General features: G+C 55.3%; 2 protein-coding genes across 2 annotated transcripts in view; one reads left to right on the plus strand and one right to left on the minus strand.

The window, feature by feature from the left end:
- LOC144726512 (phosphatase and actin regulator 1-like) overlaps window positions 1-112 on the minus strand; it is a 92,201-nt gene extending 92,089 nt beyond the window's left edge. The window contains 1 exon segment of the mRNA XM_078605308.1: window positions 58-112. Coding sequence (XP_078461434.1) covers window positions 58-112 — 55 coding nt within the window.
- Window positions 113-14,789: 14,677 nt separating this feature from the next.
- The window catches only part of LOC144726513 (potassium voltage-gated channel subfamily V member 1-like), a 33,216-nt gene continuing 21,330 nt past the window's right edge, over window positions 14,790-26,675 (plus strand). The window contains 5 exon segments of the mRNA XM_078605309.1: window positions 14,790-14,904; window positions 18,117-18,220; window positions 20,637-20,675; window positions 20,905-21,770; window positions 21,772-21,869. Of these exon segments, the coding sequence (XP_078461435.1) occupies window positions 14,790-14,904; window positions 18,117-18,220; window positions 20,637-20,675; window positions 20,905-21,770; window positions 21,772-21,869 (1,222 nt within the window).

Here is a 26,675-nt window from a genome sequence, read left to right on the forward strand (position 1 = left end):
TGTCACCGCTCGCCGGAGTGCCGGGGGAAGGATCGTTTAGCGTCACGGCGCCAGTACCTGCAGCGTGAGTCGTCTCGACGTCGTCAAGTTCAGGGCGATTCCTCGGCTCCATCTCCACGGTGCCTTTCGCTGACGCTCAGTTCCTCAATGCGATAGTGATCATGCAACGATGGTGATCATGATGCAGTGATGATGATGACGATGCAGCGATGATGATGATGATGATTATGCAGCGATGATGATGATGATCATGCAGCAATGATGATAATAAACATGCAGCGATGATGATGAAGCGATGATGAAAATGATGATCATGCAGCAATAATGATGATGTAGCAATGATGATGATTGTTGTTATCTCAACAAGAATTACAGGACGCGTGGTTGCCGCTCGCTGCTCGAGACGCTGCTGGCTCGAGCGACTGATGCTGCCGATGGTGAACTCGGAGTCGCTTTGAATGCGGTGACTCAGAGGCACCGGGGGGGGGGGGGGCAGACACGGGGGGCGCGCGGAGACGTCTATAAACGAAGGAACTTTGACGGCGACCTGCCATATTCCCCAGGGCAGTGTGGCACACACACGCACAGACACGCACACACACACACACGCACATGCACACACACGCACAGACACACACACGCACACACACGCACACACACACACGCACACACGCACACGCAGACACACATGCACACACACGCACAGACACACACACGCACACACACACGCACACACGTAGACACACGCACACACGCACGCACACACACGCACACACACACACGCACAGACACACGCACACACGCACACACACGCGGGCACTCACACCACAATGATAAAGATGCCCGTATAGCCATGACAGCCTGTTGTGGCAGGTGCTGGCAACGAGCACCTATGGACAAGGGGGGGGGGGTGGGTGGCCAGGGCCCCGCCCGGCCGCCTTTGTCTCCCGAGTGGCGATGTTTTACACGCGCGCACCAGGTGCTCATTTACGGCTGAGTCGACCTAGCGGACCGGTTCAAATAATCGTGACTGGCGTAGCGCTCACCACTACACGACCGCTCCACAAACACACAAACACACACGCGCACATACATACACTTACAAAGATCCCCCGTATAGCCTGCAACAGGCTGGAGGGGCAAGTGCTGTAGCGAGCACCTACACAATCACACACACACAATCACTCGCGCAATCACACAAATCAAACACGCGCAATCACACAATCACACACACGCACTCACACACACAATCACACACGCAATCACACAATCACACAACCACACGCACGCAATCACACACACAATCACACACAACAACAACAACCGCCATTCGCCACTAAGTGGCGGTGACGTCACCACGACGCTTGTGGCAGGCCAAGTGCACCTTGAGGCCACGTGAAGTGTCGAACGCCCGCTGGCAGGAGGTCACGGGGCAGACCCAGGTGCCACGGGTCGACTGACCGAGATGACCGAGATGACTGGCTGATGCACCACATGTGCCCCCTACTGTACCAACTTGCTGTGCTTTAGCCACCCGGCGCTCCGCTCGTTGTTGTGAGTGTTGCTCCTCCGCCCTCCGTTGTTGTTGGAGGGCGACTGCCTCCAACTGCCCAGTAGCGTCCTTCACGAGCCTCCTCCACTGAGGCCGATCTTGACACCGCTGGTACCAGTCATCGGCAAGTCCACTCAGCTCCACGTCCTCCTGTACCACATCACTCCATCTCTTCTCTAGCCCGTGCCGCGCCCGCTTAGCCCCCTCGATCCGACCGAACAAAAGCTGTTTAGGCATGCGATGGCTGGGCATGCGGGCTACATGACCCAGCCAACGCAGCCTTGCCTGCCGGAGGAGCTCACCGATGGGACCTTGCCCAGATCTTTCAAGGATTTGTGAGCTCCTCACACAATCCAGCCTGGTTAAACTCAGAATGGATCGTAGGCAGGCCAGCCTAAATGTTTCCAACCGGAGAAGATCACACATACACACACAATCACACACATACAATCACACAATCACACACACACATACAATCACACACACACAATCACACACAATCACACACACGCACTCACACACACACAATCACACACAATCACACACACAATCACACACACGCAATCACACACACAATCACACACACAATCACACACATACAATCACACAATCACACAATCAATCACACACACAATCACGCACACAATCACACACACAATCACACACACACAATCACACACACACACACAATCACACACAATCACGCGCGCGCACGACATCCCTGCACGGGGGGTCACCATGGGAACTGAGCAATTAGCATCGTGATCACGTGAACGCGGGGGGTGGCAAAGCGAGCTGCCACACGTGGAGACAGACACCCCCTCACCGCCTCACCCCCCACCCCCTCACCCCCACCCCCTCACACTCTCGCCCCCTCACCCCTCACCCCCCTCACCCCTCACACCCTCACCCCCTCACCCCTCACCCCCTCACCCCCACTCCCTCACCCCCTCACCCCCCATCACACCCTCACCCCCCCCACCCCCTCACCTCCCACCCCCCTCACCCCCACCCCCTCACCCCCCACCCCTCACCCCCCACCCCCTCACACCCTCACCCCCTCACCCCTCACCACCTCGCACCCCTCAAACCCTCACCCCCCCACCCCCCACCGCCCACCCCCTCACCCCTCATCCCTCACATCCTCACACCCTCACCCCTCACATCCTCACCCCTCACCCCCTCACACCCTCACCCCCCCACCACCCACCCCCTCACACCCTCACCCCTCACACCCTCACCCCTCACACTCTCACCCCTAACCCCTCACCCCTCACACCCGCACCCCCTTACACCCTCACCCCTCACCCCCCTCACCCCTCACATCCTCACCCCCTCACACCCCACCGCCCACCCCCCTAACCCCTCACCCCTCACACGCTCACCCCTCACCCCTCACACCCTCACCCCTCACACCCTCACCCCTCACCCCGCATCCCCGCACCCCCCACCCCTCACCCCTCAACCCCTCACCCCCTCACCCCCTCACCCCTCACACCCTCACCCCTCACACCCTCACCCCTCACACACTCACCCCTCACTCCTCACGTCCTCACCCCATACACTCTCACGCCACACACATTTTACTCAATGTCCCAAGATGCGTGCCACACACACACAGAGATGCACTCACTCAGCTACATTTATAACGTCTCATTAAAAGTAATATGTAATTAACAAAGAAAATCTAAATGTGGACTCGCATATAATAACAATAATCCCCAGCCCTCTGTCGTTCTGCTGCCTGCTGCAATTACAAACCTCGTGACAACGGCGACCGGGGGGACGTACCCCCACCCCCCTCCAAGGCCCCCCCCCCCCACAGAGCCCCCCGCAGTGCGCCCCCCCCCCCCCCACAGAGCCCCCCGCAGTGCCCCCCTCTCCAGCGCCCCCTCCACCCAGCGCCCCCCGCCCCCACAGCACCCTCCCCCCAACGCCCCCCCTCAGAGCCCCGCCCCCACACCTCCCTCCAGCGCCCCCCCCCCCAGAGCCACGCCCCCTACAGAGGCCCCCTCCCAGCGCCCCCCCCCCACCCCCCCAGCAGGGCGCGAGGCGGCAGGAGGCGGGGCAGGGAGGGGCGGGGCATGGAGCTCGCTGTACGCCGCCGCGACTCCCTCCCCGCGCGTGCCCCGTGTCGAACTTCTTTCGCACCGCACGTAGCCGACCGTGCTAATCGGATGTGCAGGGGGGCGGGGGGGAAGGACAACAAACGGAACACAAAAAGCAGTTCTGAAGAAACGAGTTTGTCAATCTCGATGATGATGATGTAAAAGTGCAATGTTCCAGTGGCTTCCTACTATGGAAAGGGAGAACGTTCCAGACGGCTGCATCTGAAATGCGCCGCGCGATTTGCGGGGATCGCCACAACCACCGCCGTCGTTTTTCGATGGCTCGCCAAAAGCCGCGGCTGCTGCTGCTGCTGCGAGGATGATGCCCGGAGTGTCGCGTGATGATGGTCGATGCTCCATGTCGAGATGAGCGGCGAGGTGCTTGTGTGGTTCGTTACGGGGCGAGCGCTTTGTGCGTCATGAGTGCGACCGCCCGCCCTTCGAGACGAGTGCCACCTCATCTATTGCGAGGCAGAAAGATTCACACCACGGCGGTTTAACTCACGACGGGGACTTTCGTGATCGCGTTATCGGCGATAACGTTGCTGATTATTGATGATGATTGCAATACGGCATCAACACGGCCTCCTTCTTTAGGAGGGGCGGTTAAAATGGCAGTCACCGGCCATGATCAATGCACTGCTGGATGAAGGCATCCTCGTGCCATCTCTAACAGCCCAGTGTGTTACATCCCATCAGCCACCACCACCACCACGTGGCCTTTTTGGGCGTGCATCATTCCATCAGCATGAACCCAACACGAACAAAACTATGAACCGGTTTCGGCATACGATGTCTCATCAACAGGGCCACGCTTGCTTGACTTGATTCAATGCTGGGGAACTTTGCATACACCATGACACGAGTTGGTGGGTGGTCTTAAAATCACAAAATAGTCACACTTGCAGTTCCTGTGAGCTGGTGGTCTGCATAAGGCTGAGAGAATATGTGCATTCAATACACATGTATTCATAAACTAAACTAATAAAACAGTTTTTGTTTGAAACCAGGTAAGACCCTCCTCCACGCTCCACACTGCTCACTCCGTGTTACAAAGACAAAGGTGCCCCCTACAGTATAGCCTTCAACAGACTGCTGGGGCAAGTGCTGTTGACGAGTAGGACCTTTGAAGATCGGCACGGCGATCGTGGCGAATGGGATGGCTAGCAACCACGCCCGGTCGTCGTTGTCTAAAACTAATATTTGTTTTTATTGTACCAGGTAAGGCTAATGCAGCTCTTTTTCAGAAGCGACCTGGCCACAAATGAGAGCTCAAAGAAGTGGCTCATCCCGTGGAGATGTATCCCAGCCAAATACTACTTAAACGCGTGATGTTGATTCTAAATGTGGACGGCAAAAAAAAATCGGAGGACCCAAAGAAATAAAATCCACTGCGACCACAGGGAACAGGTGTCGGGGTCGGGATCGAACCCACGCACCTCCTGTATACCAGGCGAGGTAGTTAACATTTCCTAGCTACCGTGATGATGAGAGAGAGACACCGCAGACTCCTAATATACAGCAGGTGTCAGGGTCGGGATCGAACCCACGAACCTCCTCTATACCAGGCGAGGTAGTTAACATCTACCACGAACCTCCTGTATACCAGGCGAGGTAGTTAACATCTACCACGACCTCCTGTATACCTGGCGAGGTAGTTAACATCTCATAGCCATTGTGGCGCTCAAACTCCATACTGCTGGTGGTGATTGGTGTTCATATTCCTTAATTTCAGTACCAGAGGTGTTACAAAGTCATTCGTCCCAGCCGAATGTTGTGACACGCAATGCATTTTTGTTTAAAATAAATGATGTATTTTTTTGTTAACGCTGATGACTATTTGCCTCATTGTTCTACTTTATTTTCCTTTCGTGATTTTGGCGACAACCCAGGTCACAGCTGATGATAGAGACTCCCCTCTCTAGCCACCTGTGGCACCCCCAGGTTTAGTTTGATAGGCGTTAGGGGGAGGGGCGCAGTGGGGGCCCACACACGGAGTTTGACTTTCTCCGTGCCCAGGACACGAAATATAAAGATCCCCCGTATAGAGTTAGGGGCCGTCCATAAATGACGTCACGCGATTTTGGACGATTTTTTACCCCCCCCCCCCCCCCCTTCGTCACACGGCGTCATAAAAAGTCAGACCCCCCCCTCAAATATGACGTCACAAAGCTCTGCCCCCTCCCCCCTCTCAAAATAAAACATGCTTCAAATCGCTTTAAACTATTGTCATTGTAGTGCGTATTTAATGTGGCGCTGCACTCTGATGTTGTAGGAGAAAACATTTATTTTTAAAGTGTATTTAATTAAGTAGAACGTGTTGTCTATATTTATTTAAAATTGCGCATTTTGATGTGACGTCACATTTCTCAAACCCCTCGTCACATATCGTCACAAATGTATGACCCCCCCCCCCCCAGGTGTGTGACGTAATTTATGGACGGCCCCTTACCAGACTGTTGGGGCAAAGTGTTTTTAGCGAGTAGCACCTATGAAGGCTGGGACGGTACACAAGGGGGTGGGTGGCCTGCACCACGCTCGACCGCCTTTGTCTCCCTAGTGGCGATGTTTACCCACCCCGCCAGGTACTCATGAAAGGCCCAGGACTGGCTCAAATAGTCGTCACCGGTGTTGGCCGGAGAGCGGGAATCGAACTCGGGCCGCCGGGTTCGTAGCGCAGCGTAGCGACACAGTTGCAGTGACAGCCGGCACAGTAAGTCTTCAATAATTCAAGGAGTAATTTCTTTCAGCGCGAGGAATACACGCGGGGTCTTCAAGGGTTCCCATCACTCCAAGCGTTCCGAACTCCAACCTCACTTCCCCTTTAAACACGGTGTTTCAAAATAATGGACCCGATTTGAAATCGCTATATCTCTGTAACCACGAACCGCCCATGAATGAAACTCTTACCACTTGAAAGGGCGGGGCATAGAGAGGGAGGGGCATAGAGAGGGCGGGTCATAGAGAGGGCGGGGCATAGAGAGGGAGGGGCATAGAGAGGGCGGGGGCATAGAGAGGGCGGGGCATAGAGTTTCAAATGATTACCGCTAGATGCCTCTCCCAGCGCACAAACAGCTCCTAGCCTCAGTCATTCGCAAGACGCGCTGCCTCAACGTTGGAGAGGTCGCACGGGACCCCAAGGCTTGGCGCTACACTCTTGACCCCCAAGATCACCCCCAGACATCACCACACCCTGCGACTTTTTCTTGTGGGGATACGTCAAAGACCCGTGGTGTTTTTTGTGTCACCGTCAGCGACTAATCTGGATGACCTCAAAAACAGAATCACGGCAGCGGTGACTTCAGTGGAAGAAGACACATTGAGAGGCGTTTGGGACGAATTCAACTATCGTCTCGATGTTGTCCGTACAGCAGGTGGAGGGCACATAGAGCATTTATAAAAATGGTTAGTACAACTTAATAACTCATTAAACGATTTGTAACTTTTTTGTGTAATTGTAACATATTGCCATCGTTAAATATACTGCTTTGAAATTGGGTCCATCTTTTGAAACACTCTGTATATCACTCGAGCCCTTTCCCCGAAGGTTCCTTGACCCTCCGCTTTCCGCCTTCCCACTTTCTCCAACGGATCCCAACCGACCCACCCCATAAATCATCCTCCGTTGTCCCGCTCTCTCCACGTTACATTGCTCCTCAATCCCCTGCCTCTAACCAATCCCCCTTCAGGCCCCGTTAAGGGTCAGTCAGAAGGCGTGCTTCACCTTCTGACTCTCCGTGCCATGCACGCCGTGTCCAGCAGGCGGCGTGAGCGTTCTCGGTTGCGCCTGAATCAAGGGTGGCACAGTCGGGTTTTTTACAATCGGGTTTAATTGTCTTTTTATATTAAACCCGATCATCTGAGATTAGGAGAAATCCGGTTTAATTGGTTCTAATTGCAGAACCGCACTTCGCCAACTTCTCAACGATGGGCTTCATCCATTCCAAGCTAAGGAACTCACTGGCGCCCACGATTGTGGAGAAGCTCGTGTTCATCAAGACCAACCTGCCCGCCGCATTCTACGACTACCCCGTGCCCGACGGCCCCGAGTACGATAGCAGCACCGATGAGGGAGGAGGCAGCCTAAGCCTATCAGAGTTTCGTATTCATTAAACCAGGTTTTTAATTCCCCGAAATCGGGTTTAATTGTATTAAAGAAAAAACCCGATGCTTGCCGCTGGAAAAATCGGGTTTTTTCCACCCATGGCTTGAATCCAAGGTCGTAGCCATGGGAGTCAACATGGGGGGGGGACCAAATTTCCCAGGGGTGTCTCGGGGTCCCCAACCCAGAAAAAATATCTAAATTTGAAAACTAATTTCCTGCCTAAAATATTTTAAAAATCACTAACACATGGGATGGGACTTTTTTTTTACAATAATGTCGAATAGTGTATTGTATTACATTGCTCTGTTTAAACGTTTTACCATGTATTGTTTCATTGTATGTAATGGCAGAGATTAGGGATTAATACAGTACAACCATAACCACAATCATATAAACAGAAATATATGCATTGTTATATGAAGACAAGCCCAGATATTGTGGCCAAGGTTCAGCAAATTGTTGTTTTTTATTTACATGCATAGCAATTCTTTATAGCAATATATTGGAGGGACATTTTGAGCAATATTTGAATATTGTGTCCCCCCCCAATATATATTATAATTAGCGGCCCTGCCTGAATCACTACACAACGACAGCGGGCCGCGTGCTGATATCGGCCAATCGAATGAAAGGGGCGCGTGTCACGTCATTACTCGATCCATGGATTGATTGCCGATTAATCGACACGGCGATTAACCCGCAAACTACAAATTAGCCCAGTATTTTTTTTTAAATGTTTGTGATATTCTCGTGCCCGTGTTGATATATTCGCGAAGAACATTGCATTCTGATGTCCGTTTTTTTATCTTCAACTTTATTCCGTGAGTGTAGACTAAACGAGTGGCGGGGTAAGGAATTTACTCCTCCGCGCTGCAGAACTTATCAATATAGTTCTTTATATGCAACTTATCAATATAGTTCTTTATATGCATTACTGCTGGGTGAATGCCTCACTCGCCTAACCTTCCCTCTCCCCCCCCCCTAATGTACCATCGGCATCATTAGCCAGGGTCTCTCCACTGCTGGATGAATGTCACACTCCCCTCCGAACAGCTGAGACGGCGCGGCCGCCGCCACTGCTTTGTCGCCCACGCGCCACCAGATGGCGCCACGCGCGTTGCCAACTCACGGCAGCATCCACACAGAGAGAGACAGAGAGAGAGGGGGGCAGAGAGATAGGGGGGGGGGGGCAGAGAGGGGGGACAGAGAGAGAGGGGGCAGAGAGAGAGGTGGGGGCAGAGAGAGAGGGGGGATAGAGAGAGAGAGGGGGGGCAGAGAGAGAGGGGGGGGGGCAGAGAGAGAGGGGGGATAGAGAGAGAGGGGGGCAGAGAGAGAGAGGGAGGGGGGCAGAGAGAGAGGGGGGACAGAGAGAGAGGGGGCAGAGAAAGAGGGGGGGGCAGAGAGAGAGGGGGGGATAGAGAGAGAGAGGGGGGCAGAGAGAGAGTGGGGGGGCAGAGAGAGAGGGGGGGCAGAGAGAGCGAGAGACTTTTTTGACTTTTAAACAACTTTTATTGCCGCCAGCCAGCAACAGCACTGGAGGCGATTCCGATATGAAATACACAAAGTCACTAGCAAACAAATGAAAATAAACGCTATAAATCCACGCGCTGTGGCGCTAAATGCACCGCGCACAACACGAAAGAAAATTCACGTGGTGGTTGTGGTGGTCATCGCACGCCACGGTGATGAGCGAGCGCTTCAGAAGGTGAACACGAGGGTGCCGTCCACGCTGGTACAGAGAGGGGCTTGTCCGGCTCCCCAGCGTTCGAAGAAGACGCGCCTGCACATCACCGGCATGTGTGTGGTACATGGCGTGCTCCAGCCGGAGCCGCGCCTTAAGCAGGCCTCTGAACACTGTAGGCACAGAGCAGCCGTCAGTGTCACCTTGCAGCATCCTTTTCCTCGTTCTATACACCGCCATCTTCGCCGGAGCACAGGCGAAGCAGAGAGAGAGAGAGAGAAGGGCAGAGAGAGAGAGGGGCCGGCGTGGAGTGGTTAGCAGCGAGAAGATGATGCTGATGCTGTCCTCTCTCTGTGTGTGCGTGTCCATTGTTCGACTCGTCGTGGTTTTGGTGACCCACCGGGAGGAGATTCCTCGCTTTGCGAACGAGACACCAGCTGAGCAAAACGAACTTGGAGAGAACAAAAAAAAAACACCCACACTGCCACGTGCAAAAAGGGCAATTGCCTGAAACGTCGCCGATTACATAGATATCGTTGCTTAATGCCACCGTGTTGTTGATGAGCGTGTTGAAGCTTCTTGTTAATCGCGCTGATCAGGGTGGGTCGGGTTTGGTTGCACAGCAACCCATGATCGGTTAGGCCCTCATCCAGCAGTGGAGTGACAGCAGGAGCTGCCCGCCTTGACCGGATCCGTTGGGGTCACGCACGCGTCACGCACGCGTCACCGCACGCGTCACACGCGCTCAAGGCTCGGGATCAATGACCGTGGCGCACACGCAAACACGCCGCTCGGCGCCGAGTTCGATTCCCGCGCGCGGCCGCCAACGCCGGTGTAGATTACCAGACGCGATCCTGGGCCTCCCGTAGGTCGACTCAGCCTCAAACGAGTAACTGATGATACGTGTAAAACACAGCCGCTCGGGAGACGAAGGTGGCCGGGCGTGGTCCTGGCCACTCGTCACCCTCGTGTGACATTCATAGGCGCTTGCTAACAGCACTTGCCCCAACAGTCTGTCAGGCTATACGGGGCTCCTTTGTCTTTGGGGGTGAGGGCGGTCGGACCTGGTGGCGGCACACCGCTTCAGATTTCCTCCTGCTCCCTCGTCCTCCCTCACTCCTCCTTCGCCCACTCCTCACCCTCCTCCCTCGCCCACTCCTCACCCCCCTCCTCACTCGCTACCGATGACAGCCGTGGCTGGGAACCGCTCACCACTGCGCCACCGTTCCACCGCGCGCGCCCAACGTCTAACCCAGGCGTCGGCGTCCACAATAACAAGAAGAGAAATGTGGATTTTTTTTCTTCCGAATTCGATACGAAAAACACATTCCTGCGGAGGGAGCTGGTAGGAACGTTGGGTTGCTCGGTCAATGGCCAGGGTCAACCGCGGCGTGGTGTATTCCGCAAATATGCCCGACTGTGAGGGCGGGCACAAGCCGGCGTGAGTAGGTTAAACGTTGAGTTTCATAAGGGCACCACGGGGTGACCAGCCCCTCCCCACCCAGCCCCACTCCTCCCACCCCCCACCCAGCCCCACTCTCCCCACCCAGCCCCTCCCTACCCTCCCCACCCAGCCCCTCCCCACCCAGCCCCTCCCCACCCTCCCACCTAGCCCCACCCTCCCCACCCAGCCCCTCCCCACCCTCCCCTCCCCACCCAGCCCCTCCTTCCCCACCGAGCTCCTCCCTGCACGACGGACGGACACAATAATCCTCTGTGGGCTGATGTAACCAGGAGGTTCCTACCAGTATTAATCAGTCATTATTTCACGAGCCGCAGTGCACAGTGCCGGATTATCCTCGTAGCACAAGTAGCTACACAAGCTACGGGCCCCGCACTTTCAAGGGCCCCGCGCTAAATGCTTTCAAGCTATCAACTCCGGTTCAGTGATTCTGCACTTGCTCTATTACTATAGTACTATACTGCCTTCAACTTTTATGAACGACTGGGTGTTTAAGGTTAGCGATTTGTCGTGCTGTATAGCAAATGAAAAAACTACAATTACTTTAAGTAAAAAAATTGTATTTTAATATTTATCTGTTTTTTATATTTAGGGGCCCCTTTATAACATATGCTACAGGCCCTGCACTAGCACACACGCAGAATATCCATTACCAGAAACGTTGCCGATTTTATGTATATGAAATATATATTTTGATTTGAAGCTTTCCTGACTGCAGGGATTCATATTCTTGGTTCTTTCGGTAAAGTCACGTAGAAGGGAAACAATACAATTATTTACTGAGAATTGTAATGTTTTATATTTTTATTATTTTATCGTTTCCCTTCTACGTGACTTTACCGAAAGAACCAAGAATATGAAATATGTCATCACATCGCTCACTAGTTTCCTCTCTGCACTCACAACTCATTTATTGTTCTCTAGCTCACCCCACGACCCCCCCCCCCCCCCTTAATCTGCCGCTCAAAGCCACCACCACCACCGCTGTTCCCTCTCCATGTTCCCATTACATGGCTCTCACTCATTCCCCATTCATTCAATCCGTTCTCCTTCATCATGTATCGTTATCCATTTCGCATTCGCCGAATTCACGCATCACAGACGCGCCCCCATCGCTTCCTCTCGTCTGTTTCATTCACCTCATCACCACCACCACATTCACCCGTTGTTGCACCCTCGGCAATTCTTGTGTCAAGTGCCTTGGATAAGGCGCCGTGTCGATTATTTTCAGATCAGAGAGGAAATGCAAAGACACGACGGGCGTGCAAAGTACACGGCAGGTAAGCGAGTCGCCAACAACAACAACAACAAATACATATAAAGTATAGATTGCAAAAGTGGACATCGATTCCTGCCAATATTCACAATTACGAAACGCGACCTTGGGCCAAGGCAGCCACCCAGCCCGTCTCGGGTCGCGCAGTCGGCAGCTGCCAGCGATGAGCGGCATGGGCTCGCCATGCAGGTCAGCGCTGATTGATCTCAATCTCCCCGCTAATGTGCCGCTAATTGCCCGCTGTGTCATCTCAGCCAGCCCCACGTCCCGAACGCAGCCACGGAGTAGCGAGCGGAGGGTCATCAGCCCGGGGAATCGGTTCTCACCGGATCGCTGCTGACAGACTGGCCACGCGAGTCGTATTAACGGGAACCACAGGCAGAGCGAGCATTGCTGTTCTAACTCAGTGCTTCTTCACCTTTACTGCAGCCTTTCATCCCTTTGATTCACAATCGTTAAAATAACTATAACCTTAATAAATACGTAGGTGTGATGAAACAAAGCAGTTGCACTTACGTTGCCACGTGCTTAATTTGTGTTTTTGATGGTTTGCCTCGTAAACAAAATCTGGCCACGTCTCGCACCTCCCCAGAAAGGGCATCTCACAGCATCCCCAGGGGGTGCTGTGGAATGCACCCCAGGTTGAGAAGAAGAACCACTGCTCGAACACTCCGCCTAACACGAGCACTACTCATAACCACACACACTAACCTCACCCCTAACACTACCACTAACCCTACCATACCACTAACCCTACCCCTAACACTACCACTAACCCTACCCTAACACTACCACTTACCCCACCCCTAACACAACCACTAACCCTACCCCTAACACTACCACTTACCCCACCCCTAACACTACCACTAACCCCACCCCTAACAATACCACTAACCCCACCCCTAACACTACCACAAACGCTACCACTTACCCCACCCCTAACACGACCACGAAACCTAACACAGTGGTCCACGACCTTTACTGCAGCCCTGCGCCCCTTTGGTTCTCAAACGTAAGTAGAAATGTACAATGTCAATAACTACATCGGGTTTGCTGAAACAAAGTGAGTTGCACCACAATGTTCCCATCTTTAATTTGTCTTTTCAATGATTTACCTTCTAAACAAACATCTGGCCACGTCTCGCGCACCCCAGCAGGGCATCTCACACAGCCCCCAGAAGGTCAAGAAGAAGAGCCACTGCTCGAACTGGATGTTGTGTGCCGGGCGTAGAGACATTCGTTTTCCCGTGCCGCTTCGCTGGCTATGCCGTCTTTTGTCCAACGTTTCGCTCGGCTCCCCCTTTGAGACGCAACGTGACTTCACCGACAAAAACAAAGAGTACGAACCCTTGCAGTCACGAAAGCTTCAAATCAAGAATGAACGACAATAATAATGACAACAACAATAATTTTTCGATTTAAAGCTTTCATGACTGCAGGGATTCATCTTCTTGGTTCTTTCGGTAAAGTCACGTAGAAGGGAAATAATAAAATAATAAACCAAGAAGAAGAACAACAATAATATGAATAGCTGACGGGCCTTTGTCAATCCACCGCTGGATGATAAATTCGCCGTCGCGCCGTCGCCACCGCACGGCTCTGATGCGACAGCTCCGTCTCGCGCCGTCGTCGACTGCGACGACGCCGCGAGTTGGAACCTCGCGCGGGGACAGGCGCCGGGTGGCTCGTTCCATCGCAACGGCTTGGGGAGGGCTTCGTCCAGCGGTGGATTGAACACGGCCGATGGTGAAACCCGATGAGGGTTGGAGAGCGCCGAGTGTGCCTGGGTGTGTGGGTGTGTTGGGTGTGCACGTGTGTGTGTGCCTGGGTGTGTTGGGTGTGCGTGTGTTGGGTGTGCCTGTGTGTGCACGTGTGTGTGGGGGTGCCTGTGTGTGTGGGTGTGTGTGCACGTGTGTGCACGTGTTTGTGGGGGTGCCTGTGTGTGTGTGTGGGTGTGCGTGTGTTGGGTGTGCCTGGGTGTGCACGTGTGGGTGTGTGCACGTGTGTGTGGGGGTGCACGTGGGGAGCGGTGGTGGAGCGGTTCGCGCACTGCGCTACGAACTTGGCGACCCGGGTTCGATTCCCGCTCACGGCCAACACAATTAAAGATTATCTGAACCGGTCCTGGGCCTCCCCTAGGTCGACTTAGCCTCAAATGAGTACCTGGTGCGGTGAGTAAACATCGCCACTAGGGAGACAAAGGCGGCCGGGCGTGATGGTGGCTACCCACCCCCTCGTGTGCCGTGCCGGCTTTCATAGGTGCTCGCTAACAGCGCTTGCCCCAACAGTCTGTTGAGGCTATACGGGGATCTTTGTCTTTGTGTGTGTGTGGGTGTGAGCGATAGTGAAGCGGTCAGCGCGCTGCCCTGCAAACCCGGCCACCTGAGTTCAATTCCCGCTCACGGCCCCCACCGGTGATGATTACCTGGACCAGTCCTGGGCCTCCCCTAGGTCGACTCAGCTTCGAATAGTTACTCGGTGCGGTGTGTAAGAACATCGCCACTGGGGAGACAAATGCGGTCGGGCGTGGTGCTGGCGACCCCACCCCCTCTGTTGAGGCTATGGGGGGGGGGGGGGTCTTTGTCTTTGTGTGAACTGGCTCGCAATGATCGCCACCTCCTCCCACTCCTCGCCACACGCGGGCAGCGCTGCCCTTCAGGCGTGGGCAGCGCTGCCCTTCAGGCGCGGGCAGCGCTGCCCTTCAGACGTGGCTCGGCGGGGTAGGGAACTGGACAGTGAGTGCAGATGGGGATGGTGGGGCGAGTGAGTGGGAGAGGGGAGGAGTGAGTGGGAGAGGGGATGGTGGTGGGGTGAGTGAGTGAGAGAGGGGATGGTGGTGGTGAGTGGGAGAGGGGATGGTGGTGGGGTGAGTGAGTGAGAGAGGGGATGGTGGTGGTGAGTGAGTGAGAGAGGGGATGATGGTGGTGAGTGAGTGGTAGAGGGGTGGTGGTGGTGGTGAGTGAGCGAGAGAGTGGATGGTGGTGGTGAGTGAGTGAGAGAGGGGATGATGGTGGGGTGAGTGGGAGAGGGGATGATGGTGGGGTCAGTGGGAGAGGGGTGGTGGTGAGAGAGTGAGAGAGGGGAGCGGATGGGGGTGATCAGGAGAGTGAGAGAGAGGGTGTTGGTGGAGATGGTGAGAATGAGCACAGTGGGGGTGATAGTGGGGAGAGTGAGAGAGAGAGAGGGTGGTGATGGGCAGATTGAGAGAGGGTGGTGGTGGTAGTGGGGATAGAGAGAGGGTGGTGGTGGTGGGCAGACTGAGAGAGGGTGGTGGTAGTGGGGAGAGAGAGAGAGGGTGTTGGTGAAGGTGGTGAGAATGAGCACAGTGGGGGTGATAGTGGGGAGAGTGGGAGAGAGAGAGGGTGGTGATGGGCAGATTGAGAGAGGGTGGTGGTGGTAGTGGGGAGAGAGGGAGGTGGGGGGTACTGAGAGAGGGAGGGGGGTGCTGGTAGCGGAGAGAGAGAGGGAGGGAGTGAGAGAGAGGCGAGTGCGCGACGGAGCGAGCGGGAACGCGCGGGTGCCGACCACGGAGCCGCGAGCACAGGTGAGGGTGGTGACACGCGGCGTCGTGAACCTCCATCGTCGATTTCAATCAATTCAACTTTGAGCACCGCTTCGTTCTACATGTTCATTCATAATAATCGGTAGTCATCGTCGTCACCGCCACCATCACAGTTCAGTTCCACGTCGTCGTCGTCGTCCGCGCAACTTGTATCGCTCCGAGACGAGGCACCGCAGACGAGCGGGAAGGGCGTCCGAACGGGAGGTTTGTTCAGACGCGGTGCCTGCGAGAGCTCTTAGGCTCTGGCTGGACGCGTCACACGGAGAGGATGAACAACAACAACAGACAACAACAACAGACAACAGAGGCGAGAGACGGAGCGATGTTGTTGTGGGTTCACTCTCCAACGCACAATCGGTGTGTGCTGTTCTAGTAACGAATTGGCCACGGTTTGTTCACGTGACAAACCCTAGTAAGTGGATGTGTCGGGTGGTGGCGGGTTTAACGACACATTTATATTTACGCGATTTAACCCCCCCCCCACCCCCAAACAAAGACCTCTAATATGGATCTCAACACAACTGTTTTGCTTCCAGAAAAGGGTAAAAACCTCTTCATGTTTTGCATAGTTTAACGAACTATTATTTGGTCGCGAAAGCCCCCTGCGATTACATGTTGGAAAACGCACACAAACACACACACACACACACTTACAAACACACAAACACACACACACAAACACACACACACACACAGACACACACAAACACACACAAACACACACACAAACACACACACACACTTACAAACACACACACAAACACACACACACACAGACACACACAAACACACACACACTTACAAACACACACACAAACACACACACGCAGACACACACAAACACACACAAACACACACACACACACACAAACACACACACAAACACACACACAAACAAACACACACACAAACACACACACAAACACACACACACTTACAAACACACACACACAAACACACAAACACACACACGCAGACACACACAAACACACACAAACACACACACACACAAACACACACACAAACACACACACAAACAAACACACACACAAACACACACACAAACACACACACACACAAACACACAAACACAAACACACACAAACACACACACACAAACACACACACACAAACACACGCACACAAACACACAAACACACACACACAAACACACACAAACACACACACAAACACACACACACAAACACACACACAACACACACACACACACAAACACACACACACACACAAACACACACAAACACACACACAAACACACACACAAACACACACCACACAAACACACACACACAAACACACACAAACACACAGACACACACACAAACACACACACAAACACACACAAATAAACACACACACAAACACATACAAACACACACAAACACACACAAACACACACAAACACACACACAAACACACACAAACACACACACAAACACACACAAACACACAAACACACACACACAAACACACACACACAAACACACACACAAACACACACAAACATACACAAGCAAACACACACACACAAACACACACACAAAACACACACAAACACACACACCCAAACACACACAAACACACACACACAAACACACACACACAAACACACACACAAACACACACACAAACACACACACACAAACACACACAAACACACACACACACACAAACAAACACACAGTGTATGTATATAATGGGCGACGAGCTGGGCAATTGGTTGATAGCAGAGAGCTCTGATGACCGTAACGCGCCCCTCCCATCCTTAAATGCCTCTTCGCCGCAATAACGCGCGCAGACGGCGTCCAATTTTTTACTCATTTCTCATTAATAATAATCACAAACAAACAAACAAAGGCACACACGCTCCATGTGTTGTTATTTTATTTTCATTATTAACCCACGAGCGTCACCCGAGCCGTGCATATGCCCGGGTCGGCGCCCCGCGAAATATGTACCGGGGCCCGGCACACCACGTCAAGTAACCCGCTCGCTGTGTCGTCGTCATCGTCATCACGATCCCTGGGCGGACAGCCCCGTGGTAGTCGTCGTGGGTGTCCACTGCTCACGTGGTCACGTGCTGTTCCCGCTGTCCTCCATGCGCCAGTCTCGTCAAAACATTCCCTGCTGTCGGTTCGAGTCTTCCCGCCTTGACGGTTCCTTCCATTCTTCCGAACAACAAACAAACAACAACAACGACAACAACAACACGCATTTAATTGTCCTGTTGTTTACCCTGCTGCGCACATAGCTCCAGTTACCTTCTCGTCACTGCCTGCATCATCAGGTTGTCCAACTTCTGCGCGCAACCTTTTTGTCAGGTCTGCATTGGTCACTCTTTGGGCGCAGCTATCGCCGTAGAGGAATGGGAACGTCCCCGAGAGAAGATGAAGATAACAACGCAGCCTGTGGAGAAGATCCCCCATAGCGTCCCTCTCATGCTCGACGTCAACGTGTGACGTGGCCCTGCCCCGTGCCACTCCACTGCTGGATGAGCGAGCCGAGCACCGCCTAATATCGAGCGGCGCGATACGAACCCCAGCGCCCCATCACTTGGGTTACCGGGTCACGGCTCTGTAACATCAGCGACGAATTCTATCGGAAGTGTTCTCACTCCCTTTCCTCCCTCCCCTCCCTGCCTCTCCTCCCTCCCGCCCTCCCACTCCCCCTCCCTCCCTCTCCCCCTACCTCCCTCTCCCCCACCCTCCCTCTCCTCCCTCCCTCTCCCCCTCCCTCCCTCACCCCCTCCCTCCCTCACCCCCCTCCCTCTCCTCCCTCCCTCTCCCCCTCCCTCCCTCACCCCCTCCCTCCCTCACCCCCTCCCTCCCCTCCCTCCCTCTCCCCGAGCGCCAACCCGCGATATCCAGCACGCTCTCCCGTGAGCGAGAGGGCGAGAGGGCGAGGACGTAGCAGTGGATTGGCGTGCGCTGTGCGTGCTCAGGGCGAGGTGTGGTGGTGAAATCACGGATGGATTTGCGACGCGCGCCCGCCGTTTCTCCGCGGCCTCATTCCGCGGTCTCAGAGTCTAAATCTAAAACAATTTTGTGTTATTATTTTACCAGCTAGAGCAGCCCACCGAGCAATGTAATAGCTCTTTTTCAGGAGCGAGCTGGCCGCAAGTGATAGCCCAACGAAGTGGCGAATCACGTGGAGCAGTCGAACCCTCTAGATGTGTGTTTCGACATGTGGAGGGAAAAAGCGGAGGACTTGCCACGCGACCACGGGGAGAGAGAGAGAGAGACACCGCAAACTCCAAATACTCTCTGGTTCTTTCGGTAAAGTCCCGTAGATAGATAGAAAAACACCTGAAAACGGACGCTTGTGTTGCGACCGAAACGTCGTGATTTATTTTGTTATTTTTTCTACCTTCGCGACTTTACCGAAAGAACCAGAGCGTATGAATGCCTGCAGTCACGAAAGCTTCAAATCAAGACTAAACTCCAAATACAGCAGCAGCAGCAGGCATTGTCAGGGTCGGGATCGAGCCCACGACCTCCTGCGCACCAGGCGAGGTAGTCAACATCTCGAAACGGTAGCGTCGTCACGTGAGTGTCCTGTCCCCCCCCCTCATCGGTGTGTCGGGGCTGCTGCTAAACAATAACAACAACAATAACAACAACAATAACAACAACAATAACAACTACACGTGTTTCACCGTCAATTGTTGCGCGGTCGTTGCTATCGGTACGGTGGCTAAGAGATATGCATAGCTTCGCCTGGTATGTAGGAGGTTGTGGGTTCGATATCGACCCTGACGCCTGCTGCTTTGTATTTGGGGTTTGCGTTGTGTCTCTCTCTCATCACGGTGGCTAGGAGATGTTGACTACCTCGCATGGTATACAGGAGGTCGTGGGTTCCTTACCGACCCTGACGCCTGCTGTATATTTGGAGTCTGCGGTGTCTCTCTCTCATCATCACGGTGGCTATGAGATGTTGACTACCTCGCATGGTGTACAGGAGGTCGTGGGTTCCTTACCGACCCTGACGACTGCTGTGTATTTGGAGTCTGCGGTGTCTCTCTCTCATCATCACGGTGGCTATGAGATGTTGACTACCTCGCCTGGTGTACAGGAGGTCGTGGGTTCGATACCGACCCTGACGAGTGCTGTATATTTGGAGTTTGCGTTGTGTCTCTCTCTCATCACGGTGGCTATGAGATGTTGACTACCTCGCCTGGTGTACAGGAGGTCGTGGGTTCGATACCGACCCTGACGACTGCTGCTGTATATTTGGAGTCTGCGGTGTCTCTCTCTCTCCCCGTGGTCACGTGGATTTTTCTCCGGGCTCTCCGGTTTTTCCCCTCCACATTTAGAATCGACATCGCCACGAGTGTTTGGCCGTCCTGTATATCTCCACACGACGATGAGCCGCTTCGTTGAGCCGTCATTTGTGATAGTCGGATCGCTTCTGAAAATAGCTTCTAGAAAGCTCAGTCGGGCCTTACCTGGTAAAACTAAAATAGAGTCGGAGTAGTTGTACGAGAAGAAGGACCCATTGGGAATTCTCACAGAGCAATTATTATTTTTTAAATCTTTTTTTCCTGCTTCTTCACTTGATGACGAGTGCTTGTGTTGCGATCGAAACGTCGTGATATTTTATTATTTTTGTTATTATTATTTTTCTATCTAGGTGGCTTTACCGAAAGACCCAAAGAATATATCACAGAGCAGTGCAGCCCCTCGATGTGAGGACACGGCCCAGGGAAGAGGGGGGGGTCACTCTCGAGATCCCATCAAGTGGCCCTCTCTGCTCCGCACAGCGGAGAGCAGGGCTCGCTTCTTTTAGACTCCCAGACGCTGAGATGTATTTGGATGAAAGTTCGGAACCACGTTAAACGGGGGTCGCGGTCTGTTGTTTCGTCGCATGCAGCAAATCTCCGACCGGGCCCGAGGCCACCAGCAGACGCAAGTCTCGTCTCACCCCTCGGGAGAGGCGGCGTCTCTTAGCTGCGGCGGTGATGCGAGCACCACCACCGTCACCACCACCACCACCACCGTCATCACCATCACCACCATCACCACCACCACCGTCACCACCATCACCACCATCACCACCACCACCATCACCACCATCACCATCACCACCATCACCACCACCACCACCGTCACCACCATCACCACCGCCACCACCGTCCCAGGGCAGCGACGAGCTTGTGTCCATCAACGTGGGCGGCGCGCGCCACTCGCTGCCGTGCGCGGTGCTCGCCTCCTACCCGCGCTCGCGACTCGGCCGCCTCGCGAAGCTGTGGCGGTGGCGGCGGCGCCGTGGAGGAGGAGGAGGTGAAGGAGGAGGCGGGGGGCAGCGAGACGCGGGGCCCGGGGGTAGCGGCGGCGGCGGCCACCCGCACCCCCTGCAGCTTTGCGACGACGTGGGAGCGTCGAGCGAGTTCTTCTTCGACCGCAGCGCGGAGGCGTTCGAGTGTGTGCTGCACTTCTACCGCACGGGCCGCCTGCACCTGCGCGAGTCTCTGTGCGCCGTCTCGTTCGGCCAGGAGCTCGAGTACTGGGGACTCGAGGACGCGCTGCTGGCCTCCTGCTGCCAGGACCGCTACTCGCGCCGCAACGCCGCCGCCGATGACCGCGGCGGCGGCGAGGACGGCGCGGGACGAGACGCGGACCGGGACTCGGACTCGGACGGCGAGGGCGGCGGCTCCGAGCGGGGCCGGTGCCGCCGCCTGCGCCGCGCCATCTGGGCCACGCTGGAGCGGCCCGACTCGTCGCGCGCGTCGCGGGCCGTGGCGGCCGTGTCGGTCGCCTTCGTGGTGCTGTCCATCGCCAACATGGCCCTGGTGAGCGCGCCCGAGTTCGCGCCGGCGGCCGGCGACGACGAGGCGACGGCGCTGGGGGTCCTGGAGGGCGTGTGCATGGCGTGGTTCACGGGCGAGCTGGCGCTGCGCTTCGCGTGCGCGCGGCGCAAGCGGCGCTTCGCGGCGCGCTTCGTCAACATCGTGGACCTGGTGGCCATCGCGCCCTTCTACGTCACCCTGGCGGTGGAGCGGCTGGCGGGGGGCCTCCACGGAGCTCGAGAACGTGGGCCGCGTCGTGCAGGTGCTCAAGCTGTCGCGGTCGCTGCGCATGCTCAAGCTGGGCCGTCACTCCACAGGCGAGTGAGGCGATCACGTGGGGGGGGGCAGGTCTCACGTGGGGGGGGGGGGGGCCCAGGTCTGACGCAGACGGCAACCGCCACGATCGCTCAGATTGGGCCGCTCGAATGAGCAAGGCGAGGTCGGTCCCGCAGAGTCGAGGCAAAGAGCTCCCTTACACCTAACGGGGCTCCCAGAGGCTCGTGGCCACAGCCAACACCGATGCCTCTCGTGCACTGCTGTTGGGGCCTCACGAGAGAACGGCCACACCGGCTGCGACTCGTGTCACCACCGGCGTCACGACCGCAAAATCATCCCAACAGCTCCCTTAGATAATATGATAATTGTTTTTTTACCCTTTTATCTGGCAACAAAACTGACAACTTTTTTACAAGGAGTCATGTTTGCATTGACCACAATACCTGCGGTCGGAATGCAAACAAAAAACACAACTCTGATAATGTATGCACTGTCCTTGACATTGATTGGTCCACACCCGAGACAGCTTTTTCTTAGAGCCTCGTCTCACATGGTGTTGGACCAGATGACGCCAAAAGGCGCACGTGTTTTTTGTTTGCATTCCGACCGCAGGTATTGTGGTCAATGCAAACATGACTCCTTATAAAAAAAGGTGTCAGTTTTGTTGCCAGATAAAAGGGTTAAAAAACAATTATCATATTTTGCTACTGGCAAAGGAGGTTCCAATGGTGTAAAAGCTCCCTTAGAGCCGGTGGCGTCAGCGACCGCACGGCGACTCGCGCTGCAGCTCCGTTGAGCTGGCGGTCTCGATGAGGCTGAGCAGCAGCTCAGAGATGTTGGGCACGCGACGGCGCACCACACCACACCGCACCGCGTCGCACCGCCCCGCACAGCACCACACCGCACCACACCGCACCGCACCGCGTCGCACCGCACCGCGTCGAGTGTCCAGGGAGCCGGGCGCTGCTCGTCCGCCGTATACAGCCCAGTGGGGGACATTTCCACGTTCCCGTGGCGCGGAGCGACGGCCCTGGCGGGGTTTGCTGGCGGGTGCCGCGTGCTGCTCGGCACGAGCCGAGTCTGAACTCGTGACTCCTGATCACTGATTTAGTTTTTATGTGACGACAGAAGGCCCCGCTGAGCCATCGCAAATGATAGCTCAACCAAGTGGGTTTATTATCAACATCATCATCGTGTGGAAATTTATGGCAGCAGCCAATTACTCTAAACGCGTGACGCTGATCCTAAATGTATAAGAAAGGTAAGCGAATCGCTAACATTTCATAAATATGCTAAAACTAAACTGTTTTAATTTGACCAGACAAGGCCCACTGAGGTTTTGTAGCTATTTTCTTCCAAACGCGACCTGGCTATCACAAATCATAGCTCAAACAAGGTCGCTTAGCGTCACGTGGAAATGCACAGCAGTCAAACGCTCTAAACGCGTGGACGTTGATTCTAAATGTGGAGGGAAAAACACGAAGACCCGGAGAAAAATCCACGCGACCACGTGGAGAGAGAGAGAGAGAGAGTTAGAGAGACACCGCAAACTCCAAATACACAGCAGCAGGCAGTGTTGTGTTCTGGATCGAGCTCACGACCTCCTGTATACCAGGCGAGGTAGTTAACATCTCCGAGCTGCCAATGGAAACAAATCGTGCGGGCGCCACGGCGCTTCCGAAACGCGGTGTTTGTGATGTGGCGGTGTTTGGTGGCGGCGGTGACGTCTCGTGTGTCGTTGCGATCGATGGCTGTGAATCCATTCAGCGACGTCCGACCTTTAGCCCCGCGTGGCGACAACTCCTTTGCGCAGCAGAAGCCCCCACACCTCGTGGAGCGAAACGTCGGACGTCGTGCCGAACGACAGGCGCGACAAGCCCCGAATGCACACGCGGTAGTCATGACCCATCGAACGAACGCCGTGGATCTCCCGCGGTGTTGGCGGATTTCTTTGTTTGTTTGTTGTGACATCAGCCGCACCGTGGGGGATTCGAGACGCAGCCGACAGGCGACGCGAAGAGAACTCGTCGCCTCGTCACGGCCACTCCACGCTGCGACACGAAACATGAGCGCAGCGCGTCGCTGTGTTGCCCGAGGTCCCGGAGGTGATCTTTGCCCTGCACGGCTCTCGCGTCCCTCTTTGGAGTCTGCGAGCCGAGCGAGCGAGTGGACGTGGTGCTGGACAGTCACCCCCCCCCCCCCCTCGTGTGCCACAGTGCCGGCCTTCATAGCTTGCTGCTGCTGCTACTCGCGACTACTGACAGCGCTTGTCCCCAGCAGTCTGTTGAAGCCATACACTGGGGGGGGGGGGTGTCTTTGTCTAAATGTGATGTTTAAGCAAGAATAACGAACACAGGAACTCAACACATTCGTGAATAACCGCGCTATGAAGAAGGAACATTGCCCGAAACGTCGCATATTCGATATGTTTAGTTTTAGGGCCGCAGTGTTTTTGATGATTGTGTTGAGTTAGTTGTGTGTGTGTGTACGTAGTGTGTGTGTGTACGTAGGGAGTGTGTGTATGTCGGGAGTGTGTGTGTGTAAGTAGGGAGTGTGTGTGTACATAGTGATTGTGTATGTACGTAGGGAGTGTGTGTGTGTAAGTAGGGAGTGTGTGTGTATGTGTACATAGTGATTGTGTATGTACGTAGGGAGTGTGTGTGTGTACGTTGTGTGTGTGTGGTATTGGGGAGGGGAGGGGCGGGGGGAGGGGGGGAGCTCCTCGGCTCCCCGAGGGATCTTCGTGAGCGAGGCTGCCAGGCGGACGCAATGACCTTGACATTATTTATTTATTTCCTTTAAAAGCCAAACCGCGTGCGCCGCTGGGGCTGACGAGATGCGCAGTTCGCACCCACCCGGAGGTTGCTATTTCCGTTTACTGAGAACTCCTGCAACGGGGGAGGGAGGGGGGGAGAGGAGGGAGAGGGGGGAGAGGGGGGAGAGGGGGAGGGAGGAGAGGGGGGAGAGGGGAGGGAGGAGAGGGGGGGGGGAGAAGAGGGGGGGGGAGGGAGGAGAGGGGGGAGAGGGGAGGAGGAGAGGGGGGAGAGGGAGGGAGGAGAGGGGGGGAGGGGAGGGAGGAGAGGGGGGAGAGGGGAGGGAGGAGAGGGGGGAGGGGAGGTAGGAGAGGGGGGAGAGGGGAGGAGGAGAGGGGGGGAGGGGAGGGAGGAGAGGGGGGGGGAGGGGAGGGAGGAGAGGGGGGAGAGGGGAGGGAGGAGAGGGGGGAGGGGAGGGAGGAGAGGGGGGAGAGGGGAGGGAGGAGAGGGGGGAGAGGGGAGGGAGGAGAGGGGGGAGGGGAGGGGAGGAGAGGGGGGAGAGGGGAGGGAGGAGAGGGGGGAGAGGGGAGGGAGGAGAGGGGGCAGGGGAGGGAGGAGAGGGGGGAGAGGGGGGGGAGGGAGGAGGGGGAGGGGAGGGAGGAGAGGGGAGGGAGGAGAGGGGGGAGAGGGGAGGGAGAGGGGGGGAGAGGGGAGGGAGGAGAGGGGGGAGGGGAGGGAGGAGAGGGGGAGAGGGGGAGGGAGGAGAGGGGGGGAGAGGGGAGGGAGGAGAGGGGGGAGGGGAGGGAGGAGAGGGGGGAGAGGGGGAGGGAGGAGAGGGGGGAGGGGAGGGAGGAGAGGGGGGAGAGGGGAGGGAGGAGAGGGGGGAGAGGGGAGGGAGGAGAGGGGGGAGAGGGGAGGAGGGGAGGGAGGAGAGGGGACGTAGGAGAGGGGGGAGGGGAGGGGGGAGGAGAGTGAGGGGAGGGAGGGAGGGAGGAGGAGAGGGGGGGAGGAGAGAGGGGGGGGAGGAGAGTGAGGGGAGGGAGGGGAGGGAGGGGAGGGGAGAGAGTGAGGGGAGGGAGGGGAGGGAGGAGAGGGGGGGCGAACATTGAGGGCGAACATTGAGAGCAGAGGCAGAGAGGGAGTTTGCTAAGTGCCCTCCGAGTCACGGACGCTCGTGTAACGCGATTCGTCGATCTCCGTTCCCACGATCAGAAACCCTCCCAGGTAGCAGCAGCCCCTCGCGTAGCGCAGTGCCCCCACGACATGTGTGTGTAGTGTGGTTGTGTGTGTGTGCTGCAGTGTGTGTGTGTAGTGTGGTGTGTGTGTGTGCTGCAGTGTGTGTGTGTAGTGTGGTGTGTGTGTGTGCTGCAGTGTGTGTGTGTAGTGTGGTGTGTGTGTGTGCTGCAGTGTGTGTGTGTAGTGTGGTGTGTGTGTGTGCTGCAGTGTGTGTGTGTAGTGTGGGTTGGTGTGTGCTGCAGTGTGTGTGAGTAGTGTGTGTGTGCTTGTGTGTGTGTGTGTAGTGTGGGTGTGTGTGTGCTGTGTGTGTGTAGTGTGGTTGTGTGTGTGTGCTGTGTGTGTGTAGTGTGGTGTGTGTTGTGTACTGTGCTGTGTGTAGTGTGGTGTGTGTGTGTACTGTGGTGTGTGTGTGTACTGTGGTGTGTGTGTGTACTGTGTTGTGTGTGTATTGTGTGTGTGTAGTGTGCTGCGGTTTGTGTGTGTGTACCGTGGTGTGTGTGTGTGTACTGCAGTGTGTGTGTGTGTGTACTGCAGTGTGTGTGTGTACTGTGTGTCTGTGTACTGCGGCATGTGTGTGTGTGTGTACTGCGGCATGTGTGTGTTGTACTGCAGTGTGTGTGTGTACTGTGTTGTGTGTGTACTGCAGTGTGTGTGTACTGTGTTCTGTGTGTGTACTGTGTGTGTAGTGTGGTGTGTGTACTGCGGCATGTGTGTGTACTGTGTTGTGTGTGTGTACTGTGGTGTGAGTGTGTGTGTACTGTGTGTGTCTGTGTACTCTGGCATGTGTGTGTGTGTACTGTGGTGTGTGTGTGTACCGTGGTGTGTGTGTGTACTGTGTTGTGTGTGTGTGTCCTGCAG

This window comes from Lampetra planeri, chromosome 23 (assembly GCF_965212315.1).
Source record: "Lampetra planeri chromosome 23, kcLamPlan1.2.h2, whole genome shotgun sequence".
NCBI classification, from domain to species: Eukaryota; Metazoa; Chordata; class Hyperoartia; order Petromyzontiformes; family Petromyzontidae; genus Lampetra; species Lampetra planeri.